The 19,983-nt window shown below is 39.3% G+C and overlaps 1 protein-coding gene across 1 annotated transcript in view; it reads left to right on the top strand.

Moving 5' to 3' along the window:
• Positions 1-15,486, top strand: part of tiparp.L (TCDD inducible poly(ADP-ribose) polymerase L homeolog) — a 34,986-nt gene extending 19,500 nt beyond the window's left edge. The window contains exons 3-6 of the mRNA XM_018263765.2: positions 4,879-5,047; positions 7,425-7,606; positions 12,201-12,464; positions 14,824-15,486. Of these exons, the coding sequence (XP_018119254.1) occupies positions 4,879-5,047; positions 7,425-7,606; positions 12,201-12,464; positions 14,824-15,271 (1,063 nt within the window). The 3' untranslated portion in view covers positions 15,272-15,486. The remainder of the gene's footprint in view (positions 1-4,878; positions 5,048-7,424; positions 7,607-12,200; positions 12,465-14,823) is intronic.
• The last annotated feature ends 4,497 nt before the right edge of the window (positions 15,487-19,983 follow it).

Below are 19,983 nucleotides of genomic sequence, written 5' to 3'. Positions count from 1 at the left end.
AAGGGCCACAGGCAGTTGTAGTTTTACAGATCAGAATTGCAGGTTGCTCATTCACATAGTTTTGGGGTTTAGCGTTTTTACATTGCTTTCTCCTCTCTGGTACCCTGAGTCACAAATTAAACATTTATTTATAGTTTAGCTGTTATAGGTTCCATCAATATAAGACAATTTTCATATGCTTTACTGTCATTGGTGTCAGCTCTGGCAGTTGCTATAGCAGGGGCCATATACTATTATAATCAATGGAACATTAGATCGGGATCTACCAGTAGACCTTAAGGGTCTGGCCTCATGAGCAGATTCGGGGAGATTAAATCTCCTCTTCTTCGGGTCGACAATCTCCCTGAACTGCCCTCCGACCGGCTAAAATGAAAATCGCCTGGGGGAAGGCACACGTGGTGCTTCATTTTCCGAAGTTTCCTTGTGAAGATTGTCGGCGAGATTGTCGGCCCGAAGAAGAGGAGATTTCTCACGAGGCGACTAATCTCCCCGAATCTGCTTGTGTGGCCGGGCATCAGTAGAACTCAAGACAATGTCAACAAACAGCGTGTCTAAATCACCCTCCTATTCATGCTTTTCATTCAGATATTGATTACATTAAGGTTACACAAGAAATAGTTGTTAAATATAGCAATATAAATTCTGTCGTAAATCAATATAATAAAGTAATATTTTCCATGAAACAGAATACTAACAATGATTTTATGGATGTAGATCATATTGGGACAACATTGCTAAAAGTAGATGTCGCATTAGTAAAGTATGGGCAATACTGAGCTAAGCTATAACCCTATATAGCGAGTGTATAATATTGCTCGTACTGTTTTCTCTTCTAGATCCTTCTGGGACGTTTCAGATAAAGTTTGTGTGTATCTTACGGATGATAGAATTAAATTAGTTATGCGGTGTCATGTGTCTCCTTGTGTGGCCAAAAAGAGCAATTACACCTAGATACATGGATGACACAATAATGAAAGGTAGTCATTGTTGGCACATACTGAGAAATACCTGTATCCATGTTTAGCTGTTGCTGGTTAGCGTGAGAATGGAGTAACTAGGCCTGTGCCTTTGTCATGCAAATGATTATTTATAGTCTGGCTAGAAGGTTTCAGTAAGACTTTGAGCAGGAATTTCCTCTCCTCTGTCTCGTACAGTATGTTCATGTTCTGTTTCTCCTTACAAATATGCCTTGTTTATCAAGAATAAAGTCTTGCCTGAGACTTCAACAAACATTGTGACCTCTCCCCTTCATGTTACAACATCAAAGCAGATGGTGTTATATGTTTTATGAAGTCACTCTGTGCTCCCCACTTATTTATTTCTATCAGCACCCTGGGGATGTAGGAAAGGACACTTTCCAGTGTTGCAACAATCTATGCAGGGAAAGGTTCAGGAGCAGAGGGTGAATCTTTGTTTAGGAAGATGATTTTCAATGGGAGACTTTAAAATAGCATACTTCACATGGGAGAGTTTATTGTTGTATACTTGTATGGAAAGGTTAAGCTTCCCTAAATATTTATTATTCTTCTTCAACTATGGCAGGTTTTGTGGTTATAACCAACTTATATCATGCCATAATTGATCTTTTTTATTTACCTCTTCATTGGTTGTAGATACTGCTGCCACACATTCTGATTTACCTGTGGTTTGTTTGTATATTTTGCATAGAAATATACAGAGAAGAGTTGAAGCCGTCAATATTTCAATGTGTACAAAGTGCAACGCTAAAACCTTCTTATCCTGCATTTTTCACTTGCTCCCTTATCATTACAGATTGAATAAGATGGCGATCTGTTTCCGTAATACATTGTTTTCATGTGACCTTTATTAACTCTGCATAACTTATGAAGAACAATGACAAAAAGGGGATACGGGGTTAGTGAGGGAAGGCAAATAAAAAGTCATAATAGAAATACGTTGCTGCAGAAAAGTTTTTTGTTGGTACCTTAATCTACCCCCTCTTTAGTTTGATTTTTATTTACTGGCCGTGATATATTTTTCAGTACAACATACATTTGTTTATATGATACAAGCAGTGTCAGGCATGTGAGAATTTAGAGGTTCATTTATCATGTTATCTATGGTTTTTATGGAAGAAACATGAACTTTTTGGTCTGCACATATATTATTTTTAATAAACAAGCTTGGAGAATAATTCTGAGAGAATATAAGAATTCTTGATGAAATTTAGTAATTATAGGTATTACATTAATTTCACCCCTTGCTTTTCCAGTAAAACCCCAGTGGTCCTTATATACTGTATTATATGCTATTCTAGCTCATAAAGTTATTGGTTCTGAACTGGAGCTGATTATGGTAATGTGAGTGAGAGTGACGTCTGAGGTTTTTAAGCAGAGTTGTCGTGTATTTATGAAATCCACACAGATCGTTTGCAGAAGGCATTTGTACTTTCAGTTCCCAGCAGGATTCTGCCCAGTTTCGTTTTTTATTTCCCAATATTTGTTCACAGCTGTAAAACAGATGATCCAGTGAAGTTGTTCATTGCGTTTGTTCTTCCCGATCTTGTGCAGCAGTGGGTAAGCAACTGTTGTGTAAGTTCACTTCCAGGCACACGGAGCAGTTCTTATTGACTTTAGGGAAATGATGGCCAGTTCTTTTTGTTTGGCTTTATGTAAGAGCTATAGTATGAGAATTAGTACATGTGCTATTCTTACTTCTCTACACTGTGTTACTCTGACTCAACAAAATTTGCTAGTGGTTTAAAGATGATTTTTGACTTTTACTTGCTCTTGTGTCATGTGCAGTTTAAAGTTATAGCAAATTTTGTAGTGTTCTTTGTGGGTAGAAGAAGAATCTGGCAGCTGCACATCTCCATCTACCCTACACGCTCATTGGAAATATTAATGCCCTTAATTATGCTGGAGCCAAAGTCACTAAATTCTTAGAAAAGAAATGTATTTCTCTCCAGCACCACCAGACAACCCAGAAAGAAAACACATGCTTGTTCTTGTTTTACAGCATTCTAATGTTCTTTTAAAAGGGCTCAGGAGCATTCCCTTCTTAAAAGCATTCAATCCTTAAAGGACAATGTTCATAAAAACAATGAAAGGGTTTTTTAATGCCTGAATACACTGTGGTATGTTAAAGGAACTATAATACCAAAAAATTAACATGTTTAAGGTAATGAAAATATCACTGTTGCCCTGCACTGGTAAAACTGATTTGTTTGCTTCAGAAACACTACTATAGTTCATATAAATAAGCTGCTGTGTAGAAATGGCGGAAATTGAAAAAAAGGCTATATGACACAGGTTAAATAATGGATAACAGATAACACCATTATGTTCTACAGAGCTTATCTCTGCTGTGTAACCTGAGCCTTTTCTCCTTTGAATAGCTGCCCCCATGGCTACACAGCATCTTATTTATATAAACAATAGAAGAGTTTCTGAAGCAAACACAGCCGTTTTACCAGTGCAGGGCAACACTACATTATATTTGTATTACTTGAAAACATTTTTCAATGTTACTATTCCTTTAAGCAAAGTGCTTAATAGTTAAGGGGGAAAAATTAGCCGGCGCAGAGTGAGTTAAGGCGTTTGGGGAGATTGGTCGCCGCAAAGACGATGCGATTAGTCGCCAGGCGACCAAATCTCCCCAAAATGCGCAGTGTGGCCTAAAGCTCCCCATAGACGTGACGATTCTTCTTGCCGAACGACCGATTTTAGGGAAGTCCGACCAATCCTTCAAAATTATCGTGCGGTTAATGGGATTCGAACAATCGTACATCTTACGATTTTTCGGCCTACATCTGTCAGGAAATTGATCGGCCAGGTCGGTCCCAGTGCAATCTATCTATGTTTGCAGGGCCAAGCAGGCAGCTCCCCTTTGTTTTCCTGGCAAATTGGTCTTTTTAGTTGATGGTCAATTCGTACGATCGTACAATAGTTCCGAGAAAATCGTGGTCTCACATTCTCAACATCTATGGCCAGCTTTACCCTTAGTGGAATAGATACATATAAGATAACTTCACCACAGCTATCTAGATAACTTTGTCTGCTTTCTCTATATATATTTGAATAGGATTTAGGAGACGTATTTATTAAAAGGTGAAGAGAGAATTCACATGGTAGAATGAATTCCACAATTCTTTTATTAAAAATCCTATACAAGGCAGTGATGAAAAATCCCTTTGCCAAAACTGTGCTGAACTCTTCGATAAATATGCCCCTAGAATATCATGAAACCTGAATTTCCTATGTTAAAAAAAACAAAGCAACTCTTGTCATGAGTCAGAAGGTTAGAACAATAAAGACATTATTTAAAACTGTAAAGGAAGACAATTATTTGCAGCAAATTTCAGGTGTTTGTTTATTGCCACTGCATATTATTCATCGTGATTCTCCCATAAAGAGTGAATAATGTATCATTTAATTAAATAATGTCTCCATATTGACAAGTCCTCATAAATCATGTTCTGCAGCTTCCTCGTGCAATAGGTAGATATTTTAATGAGGTGCTTATTAGTGCTTGTGCCAGCATGAGTCACCCAGGAAAAGATGCTTTCTCCAACAAATCAGAAATGAGAATTGTCAGATAATCTTAGTGAGCTGCAATTTTCAGCATTCCCTGACAGCCGCCATGTGAGGATTTGATGGATATCCCTTCATTATATTAAAGGATTGTTGTCTTTACATGGAGGTCAGCTGTACACCCACCATTTTGATCCTATTGGTCTTAGTGGAATATCTATGAAATTGTGAATAAACAATTCACCCCAGAATTTGAAGTTAATGTTTTGCAGAATTTACTTTTAATCACTTTAATCAAAGCTTCATGCTGTTTTTTGTATTGCCTTGCCGAATTGCAATTTGCACTAACACTCCTTTTTTTTCTCTTTCTCTTTTTTTTCTTAAGGGGACATGATTTTTTTGTAGACTTGAACTGTATGGAGATATATGAATCTCTTGAATTTGACCAAATCCGACGACTGTCAACACCAACTACCTCTGGCGTGTCCTCGAATTATCACACCGTGTGGAAGTACTTCTGCCGAGATCATTTCGGGTGGAGGGAGTATTCTGAGGTAAATTCCTATTCTTTTGTATACCCATAGGTACTTCTTTTCTGTGTGCGTGCAAATATGGACAGAGCTAGAGCTCAAATACACAAATTATATTTCTAATTCTTGCTTCTAATTGGACGTTAAAACTGAATCTATAATTATTCACTTTACCTACAGTCAAAAGATCTTACTGATCTATCTAGAGCAGTGACCCCCCACCCGTAGCTCGAGAGCAACATGTTGCTCGCAGCTCCTCTTGGTGTTGCTCGCGTAAGCTTATCAGCGGGTGTCCATTTAGCAAAGTGGATTCCGGCACTGTGCCAGCAATACGAGTGCTCCCTTCTTTCCAGCCCCATACCAGTACTGTTTTACCCAGTAGATCCCTACTCACTAGCCCTGTGTAATAGGAAGCATTTCAGTAGATTGTGTGCCAGCGAAATCCCTTCTCCCTGATTCACCATAAGAAGCGTATATTCAAGCACGATCCTTTCTATATAGCCAACCTTCTGTAGTACGTGTAACAGTTTCAGTGTGATACTTTCTCCCTAGCTCTCATAGTCTCTCATAAATTGCCAGCGTCTTCCCCCTATCAGTTCTGTGAGCCTCCTGTCAAATCGATCAGTGAGTTATAACAGCGTGTTCGAGATTAGACCTTCTGTGAGGGAGCAGTGAGTAGGAAGCACAGGAAGAGAATGGACAGAAAAGATAATGCTGTTATAACTCACTATTAACTCACTGTTACAAGTTGACTATATAGAAAGGATCGTGCTAGAATTGAAACTGTGATATATGCTTCTTATGGTGAGTCAGGGAGAAGGATTTCGCTGGCACACAATCTATTAAAATGCTTCCTATTACACAAGGCTAGTGAGTAGGGTTCTAATGGGTAAAACAGTAATGGTATGGGGCTGGAAAGAAGGGAGCGCTCTGTAGCCTAACAATAATCTTATTGCTGGCAGAAGAAATGCTTGCATATCCAGCATTGAGCACTAATAACAGCGCAATAGTTTCGCAATAGTTTCTGTCCCTCCCTTCCCAACCCAACATAATATTTTTCTGACGCCTTGATGTCATATGTCAGCCCACAGTGAGCTCTTCTCCCTAGTCCCTGCCATTACTGTACCAATTCTGATAACTTCACATTCTCTGTAACTTCTTCTCCCTCACCTATTACCTTGTTGTACCATTATTATTCCCAACTCCACATGATTACTATTTCCATGCTGCCCAGTCTCCTTTGTGCCACCTACTCATCCACTTCTATCACTGCCAGGGCCAGACCAAGGTATTTTGGCAAGGGCTTCATTCAGTGCCGCCCCCCCCCCATCTGGTCCTGCATTACCATTTTCCACCTTATCATTCATATTGCTCTGTATCTGTGCCAGCACCTATCATATTGCCCCCATTTATACCTGTGCCAACGGCTGTCAATTCCTCAGATTGCCCCCAAGCCCTCAATCTGTACCAGCATAAGCAAAAACATCCATCATATTGTTACCCCCAATCTAAAATCTATCATATTACCCCTAATTTGTACCTGTGCCAGCAGAAGTCGAGAAGTCAGTTTATAAAACTGAAAAACGAATAAAGGCCAAGCAAACCAAGGTTTTAAAAAAAAACAAAGAAAAAATGTCTCTTAAAAGTGCACCCCCCCACCCCCTGTGATTGCACCCTAGGCGTGCACCTACCCTGCCCACTCCTAGTTCCGGCCCTGATCACTACACCTGTGAAATCTATTTCCAAGAAGTTCAACATCCTACATTTCTTTTTCCCCTTTCCTTTGTTCCCAATTTTGTGCCACAATCTCCTCTACCTTTTTTCTCCTGCGAACTACACCCCAGACATTCAAAAAAGGGCAGAAAACATACAGTGCCAGATCTCACATTGATTGATATTATATATCATTTTAATTTAGAGTATATGCTTATTATTAATAAAAAATTATGTTTGCGGTACTGTTCACGTATTGTGTTGCTCACGGACACGTTTTTCATCCGAGTGTTGCTCACAGGGTGAAAAAGGTTGGGGACCCCTGATCTAGCATAGTGGAGAAATATTTGAATACTGCCTCATGTAAATGAGTATATACACAGGGAAACCTTCCAGCAGCTGTTAAATGCAAATGCTGTTGATTAAAATATAGGTTCCTATGCAACAAAAGGCTTGCTTAAGACATCCAATGTCAGGGAGCTCACCTAATAAAATATTTGCCGTTTAATCTGATAACATGAGCACCACTCCCATCTTACATAAATATTTGTAACTGACAGGGTGACAGGGCAAGAGAATGTCCCGGTACCAGAGCAGAGTATTGTAGGCCGTACATTCCTACACATGTCCCAACGTTCTACTTAATATACCTTTTTTCCTAAATATACCTTCTTTTTCTGCACAACAGCCTGTCGTGAAGCTGATAGAAGAGGCCAACTGCCGGGGCCTAAAAGAGGTACGCTTTGTTACATGGCACAACCAGTACATTCTGAATATAAAGGATGGATTCCAGCAGAACGCATGCTTCCGCAAGGAAATCAAACGCAGGCCCTTGTTCCGATCCTCTGTGATACTTCTGCCACATCTCCAGTAAGTAATGTGTATCAGAAAAAGCTTTGTAACGTGTGGCAGCTTACTATTCTAATACCCTGTTCATTTGTCAATATTTTTTCATAAGAAACTGAAAAACAGTCTCTGCATGATTGAGCTGTGATAGTGGGTGTTCAGTTTTTTCTTTTTTTAGGGGAGGTAGGGCAAAATATCCTCTTCAGGTACATTTTTTAAGAATCCAGCTTGCTGTTGACCATACTAGGTGTTGTATTTTAACAGCAGGTGGCTTAAATAAAAACTTTCCACAGTAGCTGAATTTATGCACCCACACTAGCAAGTATAATATTACTTTCACAAAATCCATATGAATGCATATGAAAGCAAAATAGCAGATGTTACAGCTTTCTCCTATATATGGAGGGATGTTCTCTCCACAGATCTCCACCAGTTTAAAGAATGAGGAGGATTATGGGGAGGCAAGGATAGGGAATCTAGAGACAAAAAAACAAACACTTTAGTGCTGAAAATAAACCATAGTGTGGGGGAGATGTCCAAATCCATGGAGGAATCTGAAGGAATGGGTCTAAAGAAGAGATTATCTGCAGTAAAAGCACTGTGGGAACCTGTGGGGGAGAGGAATAACTGGAGAGCACATACAGTACTCCAGTGGAGGGGCAGCTGACAGAAATGAAAGGAGAGACATAAACCAGAGTAAAGAAGCAACTCGCTGTTCTGTGACATTTTATATTTTTATATTTTACAATGTTGTGTACCTGGCCAGTGCTGATGCTGTGACTGAAAGAGTTAACTTAGGACTGTTACAAGAGGTGCCTAGCGGTAGGATAACATTGCATGGTGATCATAGAATGATGGGCCCTAAAGATGGGCCTTTTGGAAGTCACTGCTGAGATTCTTGCTCATCATGATAAACTGCATGCATGCTGTCATTTGTTTAACCAGCCTACTTGCCCTTGCTTAAGCATTGCCACTACTGGGAAATTCTTTTATCTCAAACAGTTTTACAGCTCTTGCTGATCCCACAGAAAGTCGATCTATCAGACCCAAACCTAATAATGCAAGAAATGGGTGACAGTTACATAATTAAGCCATGATGGTCTGGAGTGCTACAATGTTATGTCCTGCCTATACATGCACTCACTGTGGTGTCATTTATGCTACTAACTTGCTAGGAGATTGAATGGATATTCCATTATTACTATTCTTTTCTATTAAAAATCAGATTGGGATGTGCTACCATCTTGACAACATTTCATATTTATTTTTATGCATCAGACACAAGTAGATAACAGAATAATTTGTAGTTTTGCCCATACCCTAAACAAATGATGTTTGTGCTTAATTATAACACTAGGGCACTATTGCTACTAGGAGATGAACGTATTCACAGACCTAAAATCGAAAACAAGTAAATTATGCTGAGGAGTAAGGAAAGTGTTAACAAATCTGAATTATTCAGCCCAACATAAAAAAAAGAGGTTTCAGTGATTCTAATTACACGGTAGAGGTAACGGTTGGCTCACGTTCAGCAGGGGCGTTCGTAACAGACGCTTGATTGATATGGAAAAATAGCAGCGGTGGGATGTGCGGTTTACAGGATCTGTTTAGTAACGGTCACAAGCAAAAATGAATCACTGAGCTTAGTTTAAAAAGCTACTGTCTGCTGTGTCCAGTGCTTAAACACACACACACTTAAATAACCGTGTCTGCTGCATTACTGAGCATGGGGCTGCTGGCTTTGGAAAAGTATTAGTACTCTTTAGGGCTAGTCCACACGGGGAGATAGCGACGCGTTTGCGGTCGCGGCGACAAAGCGCCGCGACAGTCGCCGCGACCGGCGCAGGCGACAGTTTTGTATGGGCGCCTATGTAAAAACGCCTGTGCTAACCACACGAGGCGATGCGCTTTTCAACAGTCGCCTGAAAAAGCCTGGCGAGGCATTTTCAGGCGACTGTTGAAAAGCGCATCGCCTCGTGTGGTTAGCACAGGCGTTTTTACATAGGCGCCCATACTAAACTGTCGCCTGCGCCGGTCGCGGCGACCGCAAACGCGTCGCTATCTCCCCGTGTGGAATAGCCCTTAAAGCTGAAGGGGCTGATTTACAAATTGCTATATTGCACAAGAGCGAAGGTAACTAATTAAGATTGCTTATGAATAGTCTATAACTGACCGGTTGCTAATAGCTTGCGCAGTTCAGCACCCATGTTTGTAAAGCAGCCCCAGTACATTGTAGATGTTGTGATGGTTCCTTTTTTATTATTCTTTTTATAGTGCCGATATATTCCTCCGCTTTTAACAGAGATTATAATCCCTGCCCCAGTGAGGTTTACAGTAAATTCCTATCACACATACAAGATGCTATAGTTCTCCACTTGTCTGTTAACTACAACTCCCAGTATCTCATGTTGTAGTTGAACAATATATATATATATACATGGTGTTCTGATGGTGATGTGTGCACTCATCAACAGGGAACTGCAGTGCAATCTGTCTTGATTAGAGCAAAACTGTATCATTTCTGTAGATCCTCTGCACGGTTGGAAGTATAATTGCACAGAACCACATTCAGGAACATTCTGTCCTGTGCAAGTGTAAGGCAGGAAATGGATAGGCTGACAGACAGCTGTACATGTTGGGGCTTGCAAACAAACACTGTGGTTTCCCCTTATTTTCCCTACATTGTTGGTAATCAAAAAAGAATGGTTATTTCAGAGGTTAGGCATGTAATCACTCAAATTACACTAGATTTACTCGCCATAAACACAGAGAAATAATACATGGAGGATATGAACAAAATGAAAACACCTACCCGCGTTATTGCCGGCACTTTGTAGGTATACCAAATTGTCTAGCAGGTTTAGGCTTGTTCTGAGGGCAGAAAGCATATAGAGTTAAGGGTTTTTGCACTAGATGTCCATATGTAAGCAACTTTGAAACGGTTGACGTTACAGCTAACCTTTAGCCTTGTTATAGAATTAGAACTTTTACCCTTCAAAAGATAATGGAGCCAGCTGGCAAGTGAAATATGGACAGCAAGGAAATATGTGTGAAACTGGCCTCAGTAATAACACAAAGTTCATGCATCAGGGTAACAGCCAGTACTGACAAGTGGAAATATTCATTTAGGCCTAGATAGGGCTTAACAATTTGTTCAGTACTATTCTCCGTACATGTAAATTCTATGATGGGATTTTCATCTGCCACTGTATGGTGACAAAGTAATTTTTTTTTTATCAAAAAAGCAGCCCCGAGAGAGAGAGATTAGCAAGTGTAATGTAGGGAATAGCTTCCCATTTATTAGAGAATGTCGAAGTCTCAAGCCTTATTTGTTTTACAGGCTCTTGCAAATGGTCTGCTCTACTTAGTGTATTTACATGTCCCCGTCCTCATCTTATTTCTGTGCTCGGTGTTGCAAAACAATTGTATGGTTAATCATAAGTAACAAATGTCACTCCCCCTCGGTTACAAGAACCGTCTCATAATCATTGTCACATCTTGCGTGCATAAGTGTTATTTACATACATTCTTCAGTTACACAGGAAGAGCTAGAAAGTGATTCTTCATGGTCACACGATGAGCTGTTCCACTCGTGTATGTCATTAGCATGTGACTGCACCTACTGATTCATACCTCCCATCATTGCCATCTTGAATATTGGCAGATTTTTAGATCAAGCCTAAAATCTGTCATTTTTAATAGAAGGCTGATGGTCCCAATGGGGAGTTGAGCAGCCCTAGTTGACCCTTCAGATGTTGCGGAGAAACCCCTGTATTGTAAGACGTTACAGGCACATGTTGGCTTGTTTAGGCTCATGTATTATTTGTATTATTTGTATTGTTTCTGGTTGTTATAATGTGTAAATCCACCACAATGTACTGTACAGTTCCACAGAATATGCTGGTGCTGTACAAACAAATTCTTTACTAACAGACTGAACTAACTTTTACATATTGACAAAGAGTTAAGTCATCCCGATTAAAATCACTAAGAAATATATTTAAATATGGTATTTGAATGTTCTCACAATATGACACCAGCAGTTCAAATCCCTTAGCAACTGATGAACACAGGGAATAATCCATGCACTTCTCAGCCTTACTCCACATATCAGTATATGTGGAGAATAGCACAACAAACAAAAATGTTCTGTGGCAGTATAGGTTACATATATAACCCGTGGGTGATTTCAAGCATTTTGCATTAAACTGTATATATGAGATGTATGCTGAGAGATGTTTTGCACAGGCATATTACTTTTTATTATTGGATATATATTTTAAAATGCCATGATATTAGTCCCAACGGAGTGCATAGTGCATGCAATTAAAGAAATAATAGGTTGTGTGTTTTGGGCTGCTCTCTCTCTGAATGTTTCACATCATTAGAGATTAGGCAGAAATCCATTGTATTGAAGGCAATTTGATATGTTCATTTCTAATTTAGGTCAAACAACGAGGCAGATTAGGCTTGTCATGTCTAGCTGAAACCTGTAGTGACTTGTAAGGCATTGTCTTCTCCCTTTCATTGACTCGAGGTTCACCTGCTGTAAACAGAATGTGGATTTGTACCAATTAACAACTGCACGTCTAAATGCCTAATTTCTCTTTGATTTTAGAACACTCAGTGGAATATCTCCAGCAAACCAAGCCGATTCCCTGCAAGTCCCGTCTCCCGTAGCAATTACTTCTCCCAACTTCTACCCTGAAACTTGGCTACCCATGGACGCATCTCAGGAGTTCATTCAAGTGCCTATGTCCAAAGAAGACAAAAGCTACAGGACGGTTTATACTCTGTTTCACAAAACGGTGCCAGAGACCAGGTTCCGCATTTTAAAGATAATGCGCGTCCAGAACCTCTTCCTGTGGGAAAAATATAAGAGGTACTTTAAAATGACTTTAATATTTATCAAGGCCAAGTAAATAGCCTATGGAACAATAGGTCAAGGTGTACTGTTGCCCTGCACTGGTAAAACTGATGTGTTTGCTTGAGAAACACTACTATAGTTCATATAAACAAGCTGCTGTGTAGCAATGGTGGAAATTAAAAAAAGGCTATATGACACAGGTTAAATAGTGGATAACAGATAACACCATTATGTTCTACAGAGCTTATCTGCTGTGTAACCTGAGCCTTTTCTCCTTTGAATGGCTGCCCCCATTGCTACACAGCAGCTTATTTATATAAACAATAGTAGTGTTTCTTAAGCAAACACATCAGTTTTACCAGTGCGGTGTTACTTTAAAACACATATTTTTTGATGTTATTGTTCATTTAATACGGTTTGTGTCCCCCAAGCTGTTAAACTACAAGTTCCTACTGAAGGCTGTCAGGAGATGCCTAGGGGCTACAAGATGGCCTTTTTATTTCTCTGTGATAAACATATTTTACAAAATCTTTTTTAAGTTCTATACCTAATTACATAGCCAGATATTAGTGGTTTAGGGAAGGTGGGGAAAGAAACTGCTTCCATTAAACGCCTGTTTCCATCACTGCCGAATGTCGTTGACAGAAATCTATTTGTGGAACATCGGGCAGACTGTGTTTTTGCTAGTGGTTTAGAGGCTCTGAAATATGTCACTGTAACAAATTGTCCTTGTCACAGACATGGCAATAGAAAAGCTTATCAGATGGGATAAATATTTTCTCTTAGTCGGAAATAAAGGCAACATTGCACCCTCCGTTGTTTGCTGTGTTATAGACACATATCTCAGGCTGACCAACTCTGAATTTATTAATTTATTCTTTAATATACAGTAGTCGGTAGTGTACCAATATAATATGAGCTCATTATTGTCCTTTATTTCTATAGCACCAACATGTTATAGACCATTTTTCAGTGGTTGTTCATCATCATCTTTAGGCTGTGCCCCTGTATTGCTTATAGCCTTAGTTCCATGGCACATCATATACACACAAGGGTCATTTTCATTGGGTTTATTAGGAGCCAATTCACCAGCCTGTATGTTTTGGAGTGTAGCAGAACACCCTTAGAGCTAGAAATGTTGTACATTATGTTTTGGGCTTCTATACCAGTTCCAGGCAACCAACGCCCTTTAGCAGTAAAGATCTGTGTCTCCAAAAAATGTCCCAGTAGCTCTCCATCTTCTTTTCTGATGATTCACTGCACATGCTCTTTGCTGCTGTCACTTACTGAGCTTAGGGAATAACTCAAAATATACAGTACACATAGAATAGAAATGTCACAGTATAAAGCTGATTAGTAATTAATATGGATAATTATTACATGGCAGCAAATAAACCAATGCAACTAGCATCAGAATTTAATAATCAGCCCTGTAGCATCAGCTTATATGAAAGACCAACCTCATTTTCTGCTTGATAATTTGTGACGTCCCCTAAACTTAGCTTTTCAACAGCTGCTCAGAGCCCATTGAACATGTAAGTGTTGCAGACACTTGCCAAGATGGTGACCCCTTGAGACAAGTTTGAAGTCCTGGATCTTTTGCTGCTATTGAGAAGCTGACACTAGGCTGGTGCAATAAGTTCAGCATATACAACACTGCATTTTAGGGTTTAGTTCTCCTTTAAGATAGTGCCCAGTGCAGGGCCCCAGGGCTACAAGGCAATCATGCTAGCTACTGAGCCATCATGCCGCCTGCTGTTAGATCATTGCTATGGGTTTTTTAATCCAGCCATGGATCAACATGTGCTGCATTGACCTGACTCTTTTTTTTCTACTAAGCTGTTTAGGATTCCCTGTAAATAAGTTTCCTTAGGGACACAACCAACCCCACGTGGAATAAAGGTTGTTAATGCTAGATTAAGTATATATGAGCTGGTTTACCCGATGACTGAGGTCAGTGCTTGGGGAAATAAATCACTAGGTCTATTCCTGTAGTTGGAAAGTCACTCTAAAGTGCCATTTAACAGCAGTCCCACAGTGAATAATTAGCTATTTGCCTACCTTGTTTCAGCATGACTCTCATTTTTTCCATTTAAACGAGAATCCCCAAAACCAGGTTTCTATTTTGTCAGCCGGCTATGTTAGAATTGATGTTGTTGGCAGAGAGTTAAACCTTTCTTTTTTGTTTTATGTGGCATGCCTTATTTTGTAATGTAGTTCTTTAAGTTGTCTGGATAAATGACCTTCAGATAATAATTGTCTTCCACCACAAGGAAGATGCATGCAATACTTACTATTGCCATATTGTATGATTGGTCGATATAATGTCCTATAGAGATGTGTTCTAATAGCCCATTTTTTACCCACTGTTTAGAAAGAAAGAATTCATGACAAGGAAGATGACGGGACTGGACAGAATTATGAATGAAAGGCACCTGTTTCATGGGACATCGCAGGAGGCTGTTGATGCAATTTGTAAACACAACTTTGACCCAAGAGTGTGTGGAAAGCACGCCACTATGTTTGGACAGGGCAGTTACTTTGCAAGGAAAGCCAGCTATTCCCACAACTTTTCCAAACGTTCACCCAAAGGAGTTCACTATATGTTCCTGGCTAAAGTATTAAGTGGAAGATACGTGGTCGGGAATCATACCATGAGAAGGCCTCCTCCTTTAAACCCAGGGAGCGTGACCAGTGACCTCTATGACTCTTGCGTGGACAATTTCTTCGATCCCCAGATTTTTGTTATATTTAACGATGATCAGAGCTACCCTTATTTTATTATCCAGTATGAAGAAGTTAGCAACACTGTTTCCATTTAACAAAAATGAAAGCTGCTTTTATTGTCTCCTAGGAACTGTTATTTAAATTGGTGGGACAAGAAACAGACGGAGAAATAAGTCTACCAGTTGTGATGGACATAATAACAATGACCAACAATGCACTCGCCGCTAAATTATGTGCATTTTGTAAATAGATTTTTCAATGTTAATAGTTTGTGTGCCTTTGTTAATAAAATGTTTATTTAATGAGTAAATTGCTCAACTGTAGGTTGTCCCTTTTTTTTTTTTAACCTTCTAGAAAGTTAAGATCACACGACCTGCTGGTATTGGGTAATCAGAAAGCAATACAAAGTTTCATGTATACTGTGACCCTGCACATGTGCGTGTGCTGAGCTCTCTATGAATGGAAAATATTCCTTCATTCGAATTAGTGTTTATTGGTCATTTATTTCAATTGCCAACATGCAGCAATTACATTTCTTATCAGATGACATTTACCTAAGGGCAGTGGGGTAATTTTTGCCTTTTTTTAAGAATTTTTAAGAATCACCTGAAATTACTTGTTCAAGCAGCAGTCAGGTAATCCCTGCAGAGGGTGGTTTTGGCCTATATATTTGGGCTAACTAAAAAAACGTAGTTAATGCCAAAGTCATCCCTTGTGCCATTGCTGTAATTGTGCATTCAATGTTATGCTTCCTGATTATATAATGAATTTATCATTACCGTATGGGATCCTGGAATCTTTAAATCTGACCACAGATTCTCAATTGGATTGAGGTCTGGACTTTGACTAGGCCATTCCAACACATTTAAATATTTCCCTTTAAACCACTCGAGTGTTGCTTTAGCTTCTTTTCATTGTCCTGCTGGAAGGTGAACCTCCGTCCCAGTCTCAAATCACAGGCAGACTGTCACAGGTTTTGCTCAAGAATATCCCTGTATTTAGCACCATCCATCTTTGCCTCGACTCAGACCAGTTTCCCATTCCCTGCTGCTAAAAAACATCCCCACAGAATGATGCTGCCACCACCATGTTTCAATGTGGCTATGGTGTTCTTGGGGTGATGGGATGTGTTGGGTTTGCGCCAGACATAGCATTTTCCTTGGTGGCCAAAAAGTTCAATTTTAGTCTTATCTGACCAGAGCCCCCACTCCATACACTTGGTGAGTCGCCCACATGCCTTTTGGCAAACTCAAAATGTGCCTTCTTATTTTTAACTCTAAGTAATGGCTTTTTTCTGGCCACTCTTCCCATAAAGAGTGCACACAGGTGGACTTCATTTCACTAATGATGTGACTTTTGAAGATTATTGGTTGCGCCAGGATTTTTTAGGGGCTTCATGGCAAAGGGGGTGAATACATATGCACATGCCGATTTTCAGTTTTTTGGGGTTTTTTAAATTTTTTGTATATATATTTTTCTCATTTTACTTCAGCAACTTAGGCTATTTTGTGCAGATCCATCACATAAAATAAGATTAAGAAACATTTAAATTACAGGTTGGAATGTAACAAAATAGGTAAAAAGCCAAGGGGGGTGAATACTGCAAGGCAGTGTAATCCATATTTTTAAAAATGATTTCCTTTTTGTCTGTAATAATAAAACAGTAACTTGTCCTTGATTCAAACTAAGATATAATTAATCCTTATTGGAAGCAAAACCAGCCTATTGGATTTATTTAATGTTTACAGGATTTTCTAGTAGACAAAGCATAAAGATCCAAATTACAAAAAGATCCATTATGCAGAAAACCCCAGGTCCCGAGTACTCTGGATAACAGGTCCCATACCTGTACAATACACAGGTATGGGACCTTTAAATTATAATCTTGTAAATAGTGCTAAGTGATGGCATCTGTTATAATCAGTGTTAAGCATTGTTATTTATGCCCCATGACTCACTGACACCCTTGTATTACAATACATAATGTACCCTCTGTTGTAAAAAATGAAGATATTAGAAGTCACCTTGGGGTTTAATGACTTGTATAAGAGCGCTCAGCCTTTATATGGTCATGGAACTTTTCAGTGACTATTTATATGTTTATATATTATTCCCTATATCATGTGTGTTTCACCTTCTGTGTTTTAGAATAAGCACTTTTGCCCACCTACCAAATTGGATGTATATTCCATAAAACACCTAGTGGTAAGTCAGGACTAGCCAACAATACAATATAGGTAAAAAATATCTATGTTTTTTTTCATTGTTAAATAGAGGTCAGTCTCCACATTACTCAGGTTTAAATCAGAGCAGTCATCCGTATAAGTTCTTTTTAGGATTAGGAAGGGATTAGCCTGTTCGCAATATGATGCTATCCTCTCTGGCACGAGGCAGCAGGTTAGCATGTAATTCAATTTGTTTTTTATTCAGGAAAAGAAAATGGCAACTCTGAAGGTGTAGTTCCGAGACACTGGCTATCACCAAAGAGAAAGTTCCAAAGTACATTTTCCATTCTGTTCATGCCACCCTTGTCAACATGGAAGAATATTGTAACACACATTATTTTAGATTGTAAAATAGATACAATATTTACAATGTACAGTATATACTGTTGGAATTGAAGTATTCTATGTATCTATACTCTCACAACAACAAGAGGCATAATGTTGGATTTGGGCCTGGTTTTAATATCTACTCTGATTTGTAAGCAGTAGCAAAACATGAGAATATGAGAATAAATTGTAACCTCTAGCATAGTTACTATATATTGCAGCTTAACAAAACAAGATGCTAGGAATGGAGTCTTAAGATGGCCATACATGGGCAGATCGACTCATTTGGTGAGGTCACCTTGAGTGGGCGAAAGGTGATCTGATCATGGGCCGGGATCACAAGGCCAGGATTGCAGGCGGTGGGATCGAGAAGATTCTGATTTATCCAGGTCATGATATATATCAGGGATCCCCAACCTTTAGATCCCATAAGCAATGTTCAGAAGTAAAAGGAGTTAGGGAGCAACACTAGCATGAAAAATGTTACTGGGGTGCCAAATAAGGGCTGTGATTGGCCATTTAGTAGCCCCTATGTGGATTGTCAGACTACATTGAGGCTCTGTTTGACAGTTTGACCTGGTTTTTATGCAACTAAAACTTGCCTCCAAGCCTGAAATTCAAAAGTAAGCATCTGTTGCCACTGGGAGCAACTTCCAAGGGGTTGGAGAGTAACATGTTGCTCACAAGCTACAGGTTGGGGATCACTGATATATAGTATCTAGTAGAATTAAGTCAAAGGCAACTGACATTTGGAGTTTTTCCTTCCTTAAAAATGTTCCACCACTCATCCAAGTGGCTTCTTAAGTTCAACTGAAGTGGTGGGGAATTCCTCTACATTTTAATCTATTATGCCAATATCAGGGAATCACAGCCTATGTCTGGATCCTTTGGTAAAAGGCCACAGGGCCATATTATCCTACAGAAACAGCTGTTAAAAGAACAGGGAGACAGACCAATTTCTCAATTGAGGTCCTGAATCAGAGTATGTGAAGCAGAGACTGGCAGCGCAACTACTGGCTATGACTTTACAAAGAGTAGTTGAATACAAAGAGCGGGCGCAGCTAGCAAAACATGTATAGGGCAAGGAGAGGCAGGTAAACAACTTCACCAGTTTATTGTTAAGTACCAACAACGAACAGAGATCAGACAGATAAATCATCAGGGAGGGAAGAAATAACAAGAACAAGACATCCCAGAACATCAAGACTCTGTGGGTAAAGAACCAGAACTCACAGAACCAGAGAAGGAAGTCTTAGCCAAGGGACTGATCAGTATTTTGTTGTTTGATTCCCATAACCAAATTTACTGTGTCCAAACGGAATGTGAGGGTCTCCAAAAAATACGAAAACAAAAATAAAAAAGTAGAAAATTTATTAGGACATGATACCTAACGCGTTTCGTGCCTATTGGGGCACTTACTCACTTATCCTATGAGTAAGTGCCCCAATAGGCACGAAACGCGTTAGGTATCATGTCCTAATAAATTTTCTACTTTTTTATATTTGTTTTCGTATTTTTTGGAGACCCTCACATTCCGTTTGGACACAGTAAATTTGACTTTGCACCTTGGGACTGAGGTGAACTGTGAGTGCTTTCTCCTTCATTCTTTACGTCAATTGGTATTTTTGATTTAATACTTCTTCATTAAGTGGTACCACATTTATTTATTTTTATGTGGCAGTAGCACTAACCTTCGTTTCTATGATTCCTATGATAACCCTCTGGAACATAAACTATAACTGGGGGTTATAAAAGCTTTACACCATTGTGCTGAAACTATGGCAATCAGTGCAGAAGTCAAAGAGAAAGAATACCAACATCTGAAAGGATCTCTGAAAATTTGTGGATATCCGCACTGGGCCTTTATCGGAACAAAATCTAAGCCAAGTAAAAAGACCAAACCAAGAAATGTAGGGGAGGAGCATAGCAGACAAAGTAACATAGTCATCCCATATGTGGCTGGAACATTGGAAAAACCTAGGAGCGTTTTCAAGAAACATCACATTAATGTGTATTTCAAACCCAGAAACACCCTAAGACAGAAGTTGGTGCACCCTAAAGACTCAACTCCAAAGCACATGAAGAGCAATGTAGTCAATACTGTCCAGTGTAGTCAATAGTGCTCCCTACCACTTCAATTGAACTGAAGAAGCCACTCGGATTAGTAGTCAAACGCTTTCAAGAAAAACTCTAAATGTCCAGTTGCCTTTGACTTAATTCTACTAGATCCTTTTTACATCAGGGTGTATATTATT

The sequence above is a fragment of the Xenopus laevis genome, chromosome 5L, assembly GCF_017654675.1.
Source record: "Xenopus laevis strain J_2021 chromosome 5L, Xenopus_laevis_v10.1, whole genome shotgun sequence".
In the NCBI taxonomy this organism is placed as follows: domain Eukaryota; kingdom Metazoa; phylum Chordata; class Amphibia; order Anura; family Pipidae; genus Xenopus; species Xenopus laevis.
The sequence above is the reverse complement of the archived record's forward strand: the minus strand, read 5'-3'. Positions and strand labels throughout refer to the sequence as shown.